General features: G+C 41.4%; 8 protein-coding genes across 8 annotated transcripts; 5 read left to right on the top strand and 3 right to left on the bottom strand.

The window, feature by feature from the left end:
- Positions 1–573: 573 nt before the first annotated feature.
- ACS2 (acetate--CoA ligase ACS2) lies at positions 574–2,613 on the top strand (the record flags this gene model as incomplete). Its single annotated transcript, XM_003682465.1, has 1 exon — positions 574–2,613. The coding sequence occupies one exon, from the start codon at positions 574–576 to the stop codon at positions 2,611–2,613; it is 2,040 nt and encodes a 679-aa protein (XP_003682513.1).
- Positions 2,614–3,227: 614 nt separating this feature from the next.
- On the top strand, positions 3,228–4,973 carry TDEL0F04900 (uncharacterized protein; the record flags this gene model as incomplete). Its single annotated transcript, XM_003682464.1, has 1 exon — positions 3,228–4,973. One exon carries the CDS (start codon positions 3,228–3,230, stop codon positions 4,971–4,973), a length of 1,746 nt encoding a protein of 581 aa, XP_003682512.1.
- Positions 4,974–5,113: 140 nt separating this feature from the next.
- On the top strand, positions 5,114–6,070 carry PCD1 (8-oxo-dGTP diphosphatase; the record flags this gene model as incomplete). Its single annotated transcript, XM_003682463.1, has 1 exon — positions 5,114–6,070. One exon carries the CDS (start codon positions 5,114–5,116, stop codon positions 6,068–6,070), a length of 957 nt encoding a protein of 318 aa, XP_003682511.1.
- Positions 6,071–6,152: 82 nt separating this feature from the next.
- Positions 6,153–6,953, bottom strand: STM1 (Stm1p; the record flags this gene model as incomplete). Its single annotated transcript, XM_003682462.1, has 1 exon — positions 6,153–6,953. One exon carries the CDS (start codon positions 6,951–6,953, stop codon positions 6,153–6,155), a length of 801 nt encoding a protein of 266 aa, XP_003682510.1.
- A 3,161-nt stretch (positions 6,954–10,114) lies between these two features.
- STB3 (Stb3p) lies at positions 10,115–11,404 on the top strand (the record flags this gene model as incomplete). Its single annotated transcript, XM_003682461.1, has 1 exon — positions 10,115–11,404. One exon carries the CDS (start codon positions 10,115–10,117, stop codon positions 11,402–11,404), a length of 1,290 nt encoding a protein of 429 aa, XP_003682509.1.
- Positions 11,405–11,700: 296 nt separating this feature from the next.
- Positions 11,701–13,815, top strand: GID11 (Gid11p; the record flags this gene model as incomplete). Its single annotated transcript, XM_003682460.1, has 1 exon — positions 11,701–13,815. One exon carries the CDS (start codon positions 11,701–11,703, stop codon positions 13,813–13,815), a length of 2,115 nt encoding a protein of 704 aa, XP_003682508.1.
- Positions 13,816–13,897: 82 nt separating this feature from the next.
- Positions 13,898–15,400, bottom strand: CDC37 (Hsp90 co-chaperone CDC37; the record flags this gene model as incomplete). The annotated part of the gene is made up of 1 exon (XM_003682459.1): positions 13,898–15,400. One exon carries the CDS (start codon positions 15,398–15,400, stop codon positions 13,898–13,900), a length of 1,503 nt encoding a protein of 500 aa, XP_003682507.1.
- Positions 15,401–15,703: 303 nt separating this feature from the next.
- TAF10 (Taf10p) lies at positions 15,704–16,333 on the bottom strand (the record flags this gene model as incomplete). Its single annotated transcript, XM_003682458.1, has 1 exon — positions 15,704–16,333. One exon carries the CDS (start codon positions 16,331–16,333, stop codon positions 15,704–15,706), a length of 630 nt encoding a protein of 209 aa, XP_003682506.1.
- Between the last annotated feature and the right edge of the window lie 162 nt (positions 16,334–16,495).

The following is a 16,495-nucleotide window of genomic DNA, read 5'->3' as shown; positions in this document are numbered from 1 at the left end:
CTAAACGACCAATCGCTCGTATCTGCTAGTCACTCAAAATCCAACAAAAACTGCGCTGCGGCCCCCCGGTGGGCGCGGCCAGGAATTCGCGAAACCTTCTCTTACCGGTAAATTGGGTCAACGGGAGCGTTGAACCTAGGTCCTAATCCTGCTGAGCTAGAGGGGGATCTCATTTCAACCGTTGAGCTCTATCGGCGATTGGAGCGATCGCTCTACTGCTCGAGTCTCGGCACGACTCAGGCTCATCTTACAATCCTCGAAGGTTGCGCATCGGTCGAGAATTTATCAATTGTACATTTACAGATAATATATACATATATATATGTATATATATGCAACTTCAAAGACTGTTTGTTGTTATAGATATGGTCTTATAAAGGTCTTCAGTTCGATTGATTATTTTTTTCAGGCGACTTCTGCGATAATACGAAGAAAGTGAAAAATTCACCAAAATTCAACCACACTTTTTGGCTGTTTAAATTCATCAATTGAGAGCAGTTGAAGTTTGTTTTTTGTACATTGTCCGTTGCAATTGATTATATTCCCTAAATCACACATACCCATACACTTATAATGACTGTGAAAGAACATAAGGTGGTTCATGAAGCCCATAATGTGGAGGCTCGTCAGGCCCCTAAACATTTTTATGATAGCCAACCTGGTGCTGGTTATGTGACTGATATGGCCCATTATCGTCAGATGTACGACCAGTCGATCAATGACCCTGAGACTTTCTTTGGTGAAAAGGGTAGAGAGTTCTTGGACTGGGACAGACCATTTACTAAAGTTAAATCTGGATCTTTGGAAAAGGGAGATGTTGCATGGTTCTTGAATGGTGAATTGAATGCTGCTTATAACTGTGTTGATAGACATGCGTTTGCCAACCCATCGAAACCAGCATTGATCTACGAAGCTGATGATGAGAAAGATAACAGGGTTATTACTTTCGGTGAATTGTTGAGACAGGTTTCTGAGGTGGCAGGTGTCCTGAAGAGCTGGGGTGTTAAAAAGGGTGATACCGTGGCAGTCTATTTGCCAATGATTCCAGAAGCCGTTGTTGCTATGTTGGCTGTAGCTCGTTTAGGTGCTATTCACTCTGTTGTCTTTGCTGGTTTCTCTGCAGGTTCTTTGAAAGATCGTGTGGTTGATGCTGGCTCCAAGGTCGTTATTACCTGTGATGAAGGTAAGAGAGGAGGTAAGACTGTTCACACAAAGAAGATTGTGGATGAAGGTTTGAACGGTGTCGATCAGGTCGCTAAGATCTTGGTTTTCCAAAGAACTGGTACTGAAGGTATTCCAATGAGAGCTGGCAGAGATCACTGGTGGCATGAAGAAGCTGCAAAGCACAGAGGGTATTTACCTCCAGTGCCTTGTAACGCTGAAGATCCATTGTTCTTGCTGTACACTTCCGGTTCTACTGGTTCTCCAAAAGGTGTGGTTCACACCACTGGTGGTTACTTGCTAGGCGCTGCTTTGACCACTAGATACGTTTTCGATATTCACCCAGAAGACGTCCTATTCACCGCTGGTGACGTTGGTTGGATTACTGGTCACACTTACGCACTATACGGTCCATTAGTTCTAGGTACCGCTACGATCATTTTCGAGTCTACCCCAGCATACCCAGATTACGGTAGATACTGGAGAATCATTGAACGTCACAGAGCTACCCATTTCTATGTTGCACCAACTGCCTTGAGACTGATCAAGCGTGTTGGTGAAGCTGAGATTGCCAAATATGACACTTCTTCTCTACGTGTCCTAGGTTCTGTTGGTGAACCAATCGCTCCAGAACTATGGGAATGGTACCATGATAAGATCGGTAACAAGAACTGTGTTATTTGTGACACTATGTGGCAAACCGAATCCGGTTCCCACTTGATTGCTCCTTTGGCCGGTGCTGTTCCAACTAAGCCAGGTTCCGCAACTGTTCCATTTTTCGGTGTTGATGCCTGTATTATCGACCCAGTTACTGGTATCGAGATTCAAGGTAACGACGTCGAAGGTGTTCTAGCAGTCAAATCCTCGTGGCCATCAATGGCCAGATCCGTCTGGGAAAACCACCACCGTTACATCGACACTTATTTGAAGCCATACCCAGGTTACTATTTCACAGGTGATGGTGCAGGTAGAGATCACGACGGTTACTACTGGATCAGAGGTAGAGTCGATGATGTTGTCAACGTCTCTGGCCATAGACTATCCACCGCTGAAATTGAATCATCTCTGGTTAACCACGAGAACGTTTCTGAAGCTGCCGTTGTCGGTATTAGTGATGAATTGACCGGTCAAGCTGTCATCGCTTTCGTATCTCTAAAGGACGGCTACGTACAGGAAAACGTTGCTGACTGTGATGCTGATCACATTACTCCTCAAAACATTCGTCGTGAGTTGATCTTACAAGTTAGAGGTGAAATTGGTCCATTCGCAGCTCCAAAGACAATTATCTTAGTCAGAGACCTACCAAAGACCAGATCTGGTAAGATTATGAGAAGAGTCTTGAGAAAGATTGCCTCCAATGAGGCTGAACAACTAGGCGACATGTCCACCTTGGCCAATGCCAATGTGGTTCCTGCCATTATCTCTGCTACAGAGAACCTAATTTTTTGCTGAAAAGAAAAATGATTAACGACCAAATTTCGAGAAGTCTATTTGATAGAGGGACTAAGTCAAGTATTAATTATATATTATTCTGAATCACTATATAGAATGAATCAGTGCTAGCTATTATCACTTGACCGCGCAAGATATTTTTAATGTTTAGTCGCGCATACTTACTTAAAGAACAAAAAATGAAAGCTCAGTCCAATCTATTAGCATGGAGCGCCTCATGAGCCTTCGATGTTGTTCACAAAGTTGGTTAAATAATCGAGAGTTATTTGTTCTTGATTTTCCGAAATTCAGAATCTACTCAAAATCTCAAGACCATCAAGAGACATGCGTTCCAGCTAAAAATGCAATTCAAGAAATGAAGTTGCGGGGACCCTATTATCAACTATTCTAATGCATTAAATTCAACAAATTTAGGTTTTTTAATTCATGAGTATTCAAGTTCGATGCCTCAATCTTGTATTTTTTGTTCTGAACAAGAGCGGAGTTAACTTTTCTTCGCAAAACCCTTGCAAAGAAGAGCTTTCGAAACCACTATAGAAAGACGAATCGAAGAATAGTTGGCACTTGATGCTCTGTTCCTGTTCGTAATTGATGGATGAATAATTGAGCTCATCATGTCGATAAACCTGGGGGCTGCGATTTACATATCGTTGAAACCTATACTGAAAATTTATTCCATTCTGATAGTAGGCTACTTACTGGCCCGGTATGATATTGTATCGATGGAATCTTCGAGAGGTATTTCGAACATGGTTGTGAATAGTATATTGCCCTGCCTAACTTTTAACAAGATTGTTTCCAACATTTCAGATAAAGATATCAAAGCGGTTGGTGTTATCGTTCTTTCAGCGGTGCTGTTATTTGCAGTTGGTGGCTCCTGTTCTTTGCTAGCTAGATTAGTGACACCTGTACCCCAGAAATGGTTTTGGGGACTTTTATTTGCAGGCATTTTCCCTAACATATCTGATCTGCCTATCGCATACGTCCAAAGTTTAAGTGGTGGATTCCTATTCGACGCAGCTTCAGCAGAGAAAGGTGTTGCGTACTGTTGTATATTTTTGATCTCTCAAAGTTTCTTGATGATGAATTTTGGCCTCTGGAGATTAGTTGGCCTTGATTTCAAGAGTGATCAGGACTCTGAACTGGAAGAGGGTCTAAATAATGCTACCCCGGATTCATTATCTAAAAGCAGTTCCCAACGCTTGAATACTACGGCTAGGTCTACTCCACGAGAGAGTCAAGAATCCTATGAGTTGCGAAGTATGAGCAGTAATGCCATTGAGAGTGATAGTCAGGAAGAAGCTTCACGAAATGGTCTTGAAGTACATTCGTTAGCTGAGTCTGTGAAAAGTCTTACTGGGATGCCAACCATACGAACCACGACGACTTCAAGGACGCCCAGAGCTTTCTCGACAACTTCGAGCCCTAGTGCTTTGGAGAGCTCGAGGATTAAGCCTTACTATACTGCTGGCGAGACCGATCTTTCCTGGTCTACAACAGTCTCTCGAAGCCGCAGGTCAAGCATGAGGAAAGGAAGACCTTCCATGAGTGATGTAATTCAAGAGTACAGCGTAGCAGATCAGATCAAAGACGGTGAGATAGACCTTACTAGACCTTTGACACTGACTGAGGATTTGGGTTATCGAAATGCATTTGATAATGTTGCGGAAAGAAATGAACACCAGTGGGGCTCTGAGGATCAAGAAGGCTATTCGATATCGCGAACCTCGACGAGCCATTCGAACAGAAGCAAGACATCGACATTCATCGCTACTTACAGATTACAATGGCTTGAATATATCGCCATTAATTTTATCAGGCCTGCATCATTGGGAGCGTTACTCGGAATCATCGTGGCTATGATCCCATGGGTCAAAGCTCTCTTCGTTCATACCGACGTTCATGTTCACAATGCACCGGACGGCCAACCAGTTCTAAATTTTCTGATGGACTTCACTGCCTACATCGGTAATGCCTGTGTCCCGCTTGGGTTACTCCTACTAGGTGGCACAATTGCTCGATTAGAGATCAAGAAGCTTCCGAAAGGATTTCTAAAAGTTGCTCTCCTGATGACAGTATGTAGACTAATGGTTATCCCTATAATCGGTGTCGCATGGGCAAACAAGCTCTATAAGATCAACTGGCTAGAGTCTACAATAGCCAAATTCGTCATGATTCTCACATGGTCAATGCCTAGTGCTACAGCCCAGGTTTATTTCACTGCATTTTACACTCCTCTGGAAGGAGCACACACACAATTGGATTGCCTATCGGTGCTAATCTTAATGCAATATGCAATACTATTCATTACGGTACCATTCGTCGTTACATACACCATCAAAGTCGATCTTCAAATGTAAGTATCAAGTATTTATCTTAGTATCAAGATTGTTTCATGAGAAGCCTCTTAAAAGATCCCCCCAGAAAACTAAAACAAAACCTGAAGATAGATACATTCACACTATTCCTGTCATCAGGCTGGTCAAACGAGACACCAGGGATGCTCAAAGCGTGTCAAGCATTAGAGAACATACGGAAATTCAAATATCTCCACCCATTACCGCTATCATCGGTATGGCCCTCCACCAGGAGATCAGCAGTTCTTGTACTGCTCTTTATAGGACACAAAGGCGAGCTGAGAGTGCTGCTTACGAAGAGATCTCGAGGGTTAAGTAGTTTCTCTGGCCATGTATCGCTGCCTGGTGGTAAAGCTGATGATGACCAGGAGACCTTTGAACAAGTGGCAAGAAGAGAATCAGAGGAAGAGATTGGACTACCAAGAAGTGCAGAAATTCTGCACAAGCAATTTGGGATGAAGATCGATAATCTTACCGGCCAGATGCCGTGTTATCTATCTCGAACGTTTCTAAGTGTTAAGCCTATGGTATGCTTCCTTCATAATGACAACTCTAAAGGTAACACGCCTCTCGATGCCACTCGGTTCTTTGGAAAGCTAAATCCTGGAGAGACCGCGTCGATATTTTCGGTACCATTGAATGATTTAGTGTATCATTTGTTCCCACAGGGCCAAGAGTACAAACCTGAATATGTTGAACGCCGAGAGTCCATACGGCGATGGGGTGGGCTAAGATGGCCAATTGGACACTACTACTATCCCATAGATAACCCTCATGACGTTGCATGGTTGAATGTGATTGAAGATACGAGTTCTGCTGACGAATTGGAAGAGGATTCAACATGTAGAGACTTATGGGGTTTGACCGCCAAGATCCTATTCGATCTGTCTAGGATCGCCAATGGAGTCACTGATAACAATGACTTGGATATGGGGAATGAAGAGCTTTTATATGGTTTACACGAATTCGCCAATCAATTACAGCCTGGAAAGAGAAGTGATTGGGAAATAGGAATGATCACCGGTGAAGCTGGCTTCAAATACAAGGATGTGATACCGGGGTACTATTTGGAACAATTGAAAAGATGCACAAAGTACTAGTTAACTAATTAAAGTAGGAAAATATAAGAATCATTTGACAACGTACGAAGTATTACAGATGCAATTTACGATAGTTGTCCGCCTAGGACAAAGTTGGCAAGTTCTTAGTGTCGATGGCACGGTTAGTGTGAACTGGGTTAGATTCAGTCTTGACGTTCTTTCTGCCACCTCTGGTGGACTTACCGCCTCTACCACCACGACGGTTGTTCTTGTCGAAGTCTCTTCTTGGGTTGGAGTCAACGTAAACGGCATCGAAGTTCAAGTATTCCTTAGCCTTTTGTTGCTTAGACTTGACGTTCTTAACTCTAGTGGCTTCAGTCAAAACTTCAGTTTCCTTAACGTACAATTCAGCGTTGTTCAAAGCTTCAACCTTCTTGGCTTCTGGGACTCTGTTCAAGCTACCAGCAGATTTTTCTTGCAAGTAGTCTTGCAAAGACATCTGGGCAACACCAGTGGCAGCCTCGACCTCGTTGTCAGCAGCAGCTTCAGCTTGAGCATCCAATTCACCTTCAGCTTCAGCTGCAAGTTCACTCTTTTCACTACCCCAACCTTGGTTAACCTTCTTTTGGGTGTCAACTTTACCACTTCTAGATTGACGATCAGTAGCTCTACGTTGGTTAGTCTTCTTGGTTCTAGAGGATTCTGGAGCTTCCTTACCCCTGTTGTTTTGTCTACCAGCAGACTTGTCTTTCAAAGCAGCTTCGTTACCAGTGGCCCTTGGTCTGTTCTTGTTAGCTCTTGCTGGGTCAGCAGATGGTGGAGGAACATCAGCTTTCTTGGAAGAAGTGTTCTTCTTAACGATTTCCTTTGGTGGAGACACGACCACGTCAGCGTCCTCCACGTCGTTACCTAATAGATCAAAAGGGTTGCTTGGAGCAGACATTATACCTAAATTGCTTGAATAAAGGAGACAAGATATAAGATATAAGAATTCCACTTTTTAAAATTACATTTAAAACTTCAATAACAATCTCTAAAAGGGCCGTTAATCCTAGTTACTCACTACCTAGAGACTGGCGATTCCATCTCTCTGGGAGGTCAAAAGGTCTTTGCGGGAAGCCAAAATTTTTCAGCGTCGTGCGAAAATCTTGGTCCGAGAGCCAGTCCACAAGCTTCGCGCTAGAAGAGAGGAAGTTTAAATAAATTACTATAGTACATAGTGGTGCTTTAGGTTGGTTGTAATAAGTGGTATTTAGTGAGATGGGAATGGAGGCTGTTGTGGAAATTTTTTGGGATTTTCGGAATTTTTTTCTGATTTTTACAAGGGGTTTCAGTAATTTTTATATTTAAGGTAGTCTATACATTTATTATGCGCTGTCTTGTTACACAATTAGGTACTGCCTATATCCTCATTGCTCTCTTGTCTCTTGTTATTCATTCTATCAAATTCTATGTATAGGCCAACATTACAACTATGATTAATTGCATAATATCTTAAAAAAATAAATGATTTATTTTCAAAAATAGCTGAATGAATCAGTGATTGCTTGCTGTCTTGTCATAACAAAAAACAGCAGGCATTCACCAGTATTTTAGGACAACTCAATATCAACCTGGCATTAACGTCAGTAGGTCTTTGACATAACGTATGTTTGACACGTATTTTACTGAGCTGGTAGAGTGAAATGTACGTTTCAATCAAGCAATAAATGCTGAATATATTAATACAGTGTTTTCAAGTTCATTATACATTACAATTTTCAATGTTTTCTATTACTGATGTCAGAAATTAGTAGAGCCGATGATGGAAGGCAATTTTATGCTAGATCTTGAATTTAATATTTGGATCAATCTATTCTGGCTTTTCGAGATAGTTTTCGAATTTTCCAAGCACTTTCTATAAAATTGATTAAAATTGATGAACAAATATGCTCCTCTCTCGTTGGAACCACCGTTGTGCATTGATTAATATACCATTCCATTCGCCAAAATTTCTTAAATTAGTATTGAATAAAACATTTAAGGAGTTTGATTACTAAGTTGATGTTAATAACACTTTTGCGTTTTACAGTATTTAAAACTAAAAAATTTCAGTAATATTCACTTCTTCTTATGTGTATGCATGTCCTTTTAAGCGAAAAGGCAGTCAGCTAAATAGTAACTAAACCTCTGTATGATCGGAAAACATACCATTTTTAAAAAACACAACAACCTACTTTCAGTTGCTTTTTAACTTGATGTTGGGTCTAATGTGTCACAATTCTTGAGGAACAAAAATCAATGCAAAGAGTATTATGAAAATATTTACCACAGTTGGCTCGAGAAAAAGAAGTTCACAATTTATAACTTATTCTTGATTTATTCTGAGTTGTCGAATTGATTACCGACCGTTCTCATTGCAATTAATTTCAGACACCTTGAAGTAGTACTAAATCACTTAATCATTGGTAATGGTTTTGTGACTTATAAAGGAGGTATCGGTACCTGCTGCTTGATAATAATAATAATAATAACATCAATTACTCAACGCTCTTTTGCGCTTAATACAATGTTCTAGTTCATTAGAGCGAAAGTCTGTTAATTAGAAAACGCTTCAAACGGCTTTATCAAGTTAAATTATACCATATAGACCCATAAAAAAGGTTATTATCTACCTTGAAAATCTCATATTTTCTTTTCAAAGTATTTGCTACATACATGCAAGTCGGCGCTTAACAAGAGTTGGCTCCTGTAAGCATGTAGCAATAAAGTGCCTTTACATCAGCACCATGCATAATATGTTTATATCGTAATATGAATTTTCATCAGTTTGATTGGATGTTCTCCAACTGTATTCTGTAATAGACAAAAGTGGATTGATATTATTATCAAATACACAACAAACATGTTTAAAGTAACTTTCTTGATGATAGTTCTCTGACCTAACAGGAATTCGTTCAACCTGTTCAGCCTTCTAGAATGGAATTCAGAAGTTTTGAAAAAGCATTTCCAAACACAATGTGAGCCATCAAGCTACCTACGTTCCGTCCTTTTGGTAAAATCTTGTGCGTAATAGGTATATGAAAACGTAAATGCGTTATCAAGAAATCCAACCTATCGATGAGTGTAATGATTTGTTGGGAATTAAAATAGAAGTTCCACTTACTGATTAAGATTGTCCTACTTTCTCTACGCTATTCCCGCATAATGCTTTAAACGTAGTTCAACACTTCAGGCTGGGAGGGCAAAAAACTTCTTATGTTTTAAACTGTATTGAATTAATTATAACTATGAGCAAATAATTGCGTTATTGAATTAATCGTAACCAAGAGATTAACCTTTTTCTGTCATGCGCCTTTGACATGCAGATTCATCATGCAGAATTGTTTACATGCAGAATTAATTACATGCAGTAACTTGCAGAATGCATCCGACTCTTCAAGCACATCCTTCAATGGTGTAATAACCCATCAGAGGTGTCCATTACAGAGTGAGTCAACTTCTAAGGGAGTAAGAGCTTTACTGCACCGATATAAAAAGCCTATCTCATTAAATAAAAAGTACTCTAGTGACAGCTAATAGGCAGGTAGGCGAGAGGTCATCTAGGTCTAATGTTTCATGACAGAATTAACACTTGGTCAATTATCGTATTTTTTTTAATAATCACAATACCAAATGCAAAGAATACAATAAGATATAATACGATACAATAAAAACTTTCATGAATAAGAAGAACTGCGAAAAATAACCCGAATGCATCCTGAAAAATCCCAAAATGACGCTCAATAATCCAACCAAAACCATCGACTTCACCAAGTATTTCATTTTTTTTTACCTTACATACCTCTATCTCGACAAGGTAAAGACGTAAAATCACCAAAACAACACCAAATTCAACCATTCAAGAACCATTATAAAACCAATCTACAACCGATAGACTTCAAGTTACTTCTAGTCAGCTTACAACTAACTATATAACCATTAAATCTCACTTACCCGGCTTTTGACACAGATTGGCACTTTGTAAGCATGGCAACCTGAATACGCGCGAGTTTTCCACTACAAAGGGCACATGCCTATTGACTTGCCACTTCAAACGCCCCATATAAATCGATAAGTCATTTCATGATGACTGGGGAGGCTACAATACATGGGCCCAAGCCTATTTCAACTTCATCGCCCGCTGGCCTTGCGGCAGCACAGATGGTTACACCAGGCAAATTGTCAAGACTGTTGCTTGAGAAAGGTCCATTGGCAATTAGACACATTACACAGGCTTTAGGGAACGAGATTCCTAGTTTTAAAGATTTGTCCTCCTCCAAACAAAGGAGACTTATTATGAGTGCCATGGAGGGAGGAGACCGGGAAGGATGTGTAGTGTTTGAAAAGATTGGTTGGGGCCAATGGTCTGCTAAAGTTGTAGAAGCAGAAAATTTTACTCGGGAACGAGAACTTACGAATGCTGCAAATGCCAAGATTAAGGATATGGTGGCTCAGGAGTCACAAAGGCGTAGAAGTAGTAGTACGCATAAGGGTAAGAGAGCACCGTTAGCTTCAAAAGCTCCTGATGGAGTAGTTTATATTGATGAAAATGCCTTGGCATCGGAGGATGAAGATGAAGAGGAGGAGGATGAAGACGAAGAAGAAGAAGAAGAAGAAGAATTGAAGAATGAGGATCCTTATAGCTTTCGTCGAAGGAAATCGAGTGTTGTATTTGGAGATTCATCCCCGGAAGGGGTCGAGCACGAGCTGCTAGCACAGCGAGTGCGGCCTCTGTTGAAAGGTAGACGTAGTAGGCGGTCAAGTTCCAAGATTCGTACCCCTTCAGTGTTTAAACCAGGAGCTCATCTCGATATGCCCACAAATCCAAACTCTGGCGCACAATCATCGTCGCTGACTCGCAACAATAGTGCTACTAAGATTGATCTAGAGCAAGTCTCAAACTCATTAAGCGAGCCCACCTCAAGGCGTGAGTCCCGGGTCTCATCATCCAAAGAATCAAGTATTCGCTCCACAGTACTACCGCACAAGAACTACCACTGGGTTCCAACATCATCACCAAGACTCTCATACCAGTCCATGCCGCAAGTACCACCTCTGCTTTCCTCATCGCAGGCGAACAGCAGGAAAAAACAACACCCAGTAAGGCCAACAGAAAAACACTCGGATACAGACGAAGAAGACTGGGCCTCTATTGGGGCTGCATCATTACGAAATAATAGTGTACCGCCAAAGATGGATACAGTCGCTACCTCTCCGAACGGTTTTGTCGCTCCAAAAGTCCCAGACACCGCAGAAGTCCCTTCAATCGACGATCAGCTACCACCACCGGCACTCAATGACAATCCCAAGTCAGCCAAACCAGCTCCGGATAGTAACGATGCCGCCATACTACTAATGAGCTTGAAGTCCTAGTTCTAAGCTTAACTATGACTAAAGTCACGTGTGTATCACGTGCCATCATTAGGGGTCTCGGGGGAATTCCAAGGTGGGGCGCTCGGAGTCATAAGTATATAAAGAGCGTAATGGATACGCCATATTCCATACTATTTGACTAAACCTTAGGTTCACTTTACTGGGAGAATAGCAGCTGACTGGAGCTGCGAAAAGCAGAGAAAGTGGCCCGGAGGATTGACTGATCCTTATAATAACGATATCTAGAAACATTTGCACGATTTAGAACAAGGTCAGATCAAAAAAAGATAAGCAGGATGACTATCGATGGGCTTCATAACAATAGTGATGAGTTTGAGGATGAGAGTCTTAATACGGGGTCTGACAAAGTTTATCAAAACTATATGATGCCTGGTTTAGAGCTGTATGATGCCAAGGTTTCAATCAATCATTGGCAGTTGCGAGACTGTCTTAGAGCTTCGAGCGTACGGCCAGAGAAGTTATTATATATATTCGATCACTCTGTGAGAGCTCTGGATACTGGTCGTGCCGGCTTGAGAGGGTTTCATAGGCCTAAGAAACAGAATCGCAGGAATAGCATTAGTGGCACCAGGAAGAATTCCGGAGGACAAGTACGAGGAAACTTTAATGTCCCGTCTCAGAAAGTCACAGAGTTTAATTTTAAGCCTAGAAGTTTTACAGAATCCCAGGGTCTTATCGCATGTGGTGGGCTTGTTGGGCCCGATGATAAGGGATTTCCGACCAATTGGTCTCGTCTATCGCAGGAACAAAACCATGTAGAACCTTTGCCACCGCCCGCAGAACCTGTGAAATTGGCTAGCAGCAGTGTTTTGGCTGATCACAGCAACTATAGCAATCCCAGCATATGGAAGGGGATTTTATCTTTGCATAATACGGAGACTGGAGTCTCCACATCGTACGTTATGGGACAATTTATTAACAACTGTGTTACGTTGAGCCCAAAATCTACACAAGAGTACGATTTGTATTCTTGTAACAATGATGGGCACCTTTATCAATGTCATATCAATAATCGTGGTGTCGAACTGGTCAGAAGATACTCGGATTTAAAATTTGCATTGAACAACGCAGCCATTTCTCACGATGGCAAGACGTTGATAGCATCGGGAGACTCTAATAAGTTCGCCATTTATAGACAGAACCAATTGGCCGGTCAGTTCTTCTTATCCTATGACAATCAACCGGACTGGGGTAGCTCAGTGGTGAGAGCCAAGCGGATTCCAAGGTTCGCATTACCAGATGGTTCAGCGTTTGTTGATCACATTTATGAGGCTCCAGGTGGCGACCATGGATTTTACAGCAGTTTTTCTGAAAACGATTTGCAATTTGCTACTTTATTCCAAAATGGGGTCTGTTTGATTTACGACGTTAGAAAGATGGAGACTCCATTGGCCGAGGTCACTTCGACTAGACCACACTCTCATAACGGTGCATTTAGAGTGTGCAAATTCAGTCATGGGTTGGATGATTTATTATTCATCTCAGAGCATCAGGGAAGAGTTCACGTTGTCGACACCAGGAATTTTATGAACCACCAAGTTATCCTAATTCCTGACAAACTAAAAGTTGAAGCGGATGAATCTTACAGTAATGCGAGCGATGTGATTAACGATATGAGAAGAAGAAATGTTCCCGTGGTTTCTGCCCTGTCTCCATTGTCATCATCATCTTCCATTTCTACGTATGGGGGAGCGAGCAGAAGACGCCACTCTCTACCAACGTGTCCCGTAGCGTCATCCGAGCCCTGGTTAACGTCCGCAGCCAGTGTCCCATTGAAGTACCTGGAACCGCAGGTTGTTCCTTATCCAAGGGCATTCAACAAATTGACTAACAACTTCGCTGCACCTCAGCCTTGCGAGGCAAATGATAGGGGCGTTTCCACAACAGAGGAGATGGGTAACGTCAGAAGAAGATCGTCATTCAGAGTTCGGAGATTTTCCACATCTTCAAACATATCTGAAGGTGGAGAGGGAATTGATCCTGCAATACTGGGCAGCCCAATATCTGAGAGTCACGATCAATATGAAGTCGATAACCTCAATTATGCGGAGCAAAGAACTGGTATCTTTGCTAACGAAGCCAGAGGGACAATTTCTTCCAGCAATGCTGTGGAGGATGATGATGTTTACGACGCATATGCCGACATAAACACCAGAGATACCATCTATCCTCTGAACGGCCGTTTTGGTAACAGCTTGAGGGACTATTCTATCAACTCTGCCTCAACTTATTACAATTCTGATTCGACTGAGGAGAACAATGTTGCAGGGATCGACTGGGTCGAAGATCGCAATGGAAGCTCGCTCGTGATTGGTACTGACTACGGGATAATGAAATGGAATATAAATTCCTGGGCAAGAAGAAGTTTTTCCAGCTATGATTTCTGTTAGCATTTTTACTTATATATATTTAATGTCTTTGATGATGCCGTTTGGGCTATGAATGCAACTTAATCATGTTAAAAAAAGCTAATTAATCAACCATGTCGATTGTACTTCCAGCAGTTTCTTGAACGCTTTCTGTTTGGTTATCTTTTTCAAGTTTCAATTCCTCCAATTTGTTCTGGTTCTCATACTGATCTTGTAGTTCTTTGAAATCCGCTTCGCTCTCGAGCAGCGCTTTCACACCAATGATATCAGCCTCATTGAATAGTTCCAAGTACTCTTCGGCTTCTTTTATTGGTGTTTCAGCAAAAACTTCGTTGACCTTGTCTAGGTTTTTAGTCTTGATGGCGTCTTGCATGACTTGAGGAAGTTTCTTGAAAGCTTCTACTCGCTTGACTTCCTCAGGCTCAGTGGAACCAAAATCTGGTAAATTAACTTCAAGCTCTGTAGAATCGTCAAGTGACTTCAGTTGAATTGTCTCCACACCTTCTTGCTCATCCTCGTGTTCCTGCTCCATGATCCGCACACGGTTCTTCACATGATCGAATTTCGCCTGTACGGATTGTAAGAATGATTGTTTACCAGCAACGTTAGATCCGCGAACAACTCTTTGAAAAAACATTTCAATGACCTGCTTCATTTCACTGGGGACTAATTCGGTGATCTTCTTCATGTCATAGATTTCACGGATATATGCTAGTAGTTCAGACTGATGAATAACTCGGTACGTGCCCTTTTCGTCACCTTTCATTTGGAACTCAAACGCTTTCATCATCAAAGCATCCTTCTGTTGTTCTGAGATGATAGGCATATGATCCAGTAAATATGCTTCAGATTTCGCATAATCGCTACTAGGAATATCCCCAAAATTGCTGGTCTCTGGAGCTAGCTGCATTACATCTTCGTACTCGATAAATTGCTGTGGTAAGGTTGGGAGAGGAAGAGAAGATAAAGATGAACTTGTATCAGATTTCGCAGCCGCTGCTTTCTGCAAGTTTTCTACAATCTTTTCCTCTTGTTTAGTTTCTTTCGAGTTCATAAATCCACTATCGAATCCAGGCTTAATGTCGTCGGACGATATCAATGCACTTTTCTCACGGTATAGTTCTTCCAATTTCTTCTTCGCCTCCACTGTGACATCGTCTATCTTTTTCCTATGTTTAAGTAGTAGTTGTCTTATTACACTCCCATCCTTTGGGTCTTTTCCTTCGCTCTTGGCATCCCTTTCCAACTGATCGAAAAGGTCTTCCACCATCTCATTGTAAGATGGAATACCGGGATCAACATTATCGCCTTCAGTTTTTTCTGACTTATCAAAGTTTGCATTCAGAAACTTCGAGAGTGTCTCTCGAACAATCAAATCTTGATCATTCAAGCTTTGAAGTAATTTGTCAACTCGCTTGTTGAGATGACTGTACATTGTCATTTGAGTTTCTAAATTTTTGATATCCTGGTTACGTTTCATTCTGGTCTCATGGATACTCTGCTGCTTCCATTTGATAAATGACCTCTTATCAACGTTAGGATGGACCTCGATGTCCGAGTCATCAGAAAGTTCAATCTTATCCCACTTCGAATAGTCAATTGGCATTTCCACTAGTTTAAAATTCTGTAGTATTGCAAAAAACTTCTGGCAAATCTGAAAGTACAAAAAAAGCTGATCAATTGATCAATGATTAACTTCAACGATCTTCAACAAGTGGTATATCCCCATTACCTTTGACATACATTAAACTTGTAGTACTAAAATCGCTATATACGTCAGGCTGAAGCATCAACCTTCAACCTTCAGCCTCTTGACCTCCTAATGAGTTCATCTGATGATGCCATTTAGTGCTCCATGAAGTCCATAGAAGGCTTGTAAACGTTTTACTGAAAGACCTAAACTGAACCTCTAACGGTAGAAGTCTGGACGACTTATATTGAGCCCGTACTCTGCGACGGCACTACTTAGATCATTAACTGTCAGGACCACTTTACTGGCAGTAGTCTTTTCATTCTGTTGTTGTTGTTGTTGGGATATTTGCTGTTGACCTGGTTGTTGTTGTCCCAGCATTAGTTGTCTTGCTCTTGCCTGTCCGTTGTTGGCGTTATTGACTGCGACCGATGATCTAATTCTTGAATACTCATATGCATCTGCTGCGATGTCACTGACAAATTTTTGGGTTGCTAAGGCAAGTAATCTCTTAACTCTGACGTCTGCACAATCAAAACCGTTCTTCATCAAATAGTAATCTATTACAGCATCGGGAATTATGGGAGGGCTGTCCTCTACGAGTTGCAGTATATCATCAAGTGTCTTATCCTTCTTTGTGAATTCGGGAAGCTCAAACAGCTTACCAGAGCCATCATCTAGACGTGGCTTCGCAGAGGAATTCTTGTTGTTCTCGCTGCTTTTCTCAGCATCTTGACCAAAAAGTTGACCATTATCAATTGGAGCTTCTTCATTGTCGTCAAACTCATCCATCTCCTCATCGACTTCCATGTTCTCGTCCGGCACGTTCTCATCTTTTCTTTCACTCATCCTGATGCTTTCACGGATCTCTCTCCTCCTTCATAGTGTGGCTTTCTCTTTAGATGTCTTTAAGCTTTAGCGGTTTCCTTGAGAAAGCGAAGGCCAACGTTGATAAAACATTGACACATAAAAAGTATAAAATAACTACCTAATTGCATGTTCTAACTTTCG

Source organism: Torulaspora delbrueckii, chromosome 6, assembly GCF_000243375.1.
Source record: "Torulaspora delbrueckii CBS 1146 chromosome 6, complete genome".
Lineage (NCBI taxonomy): Eukaryota > Fungi > Ascomycota > Saccharomycetes > Saccharomycetales > Saccharomycetaceae > Torulaspora > Torulaspora delbrueckii.
This window is presented reverse-complemented; position numbering and strand designations above follow the sequence as displayed.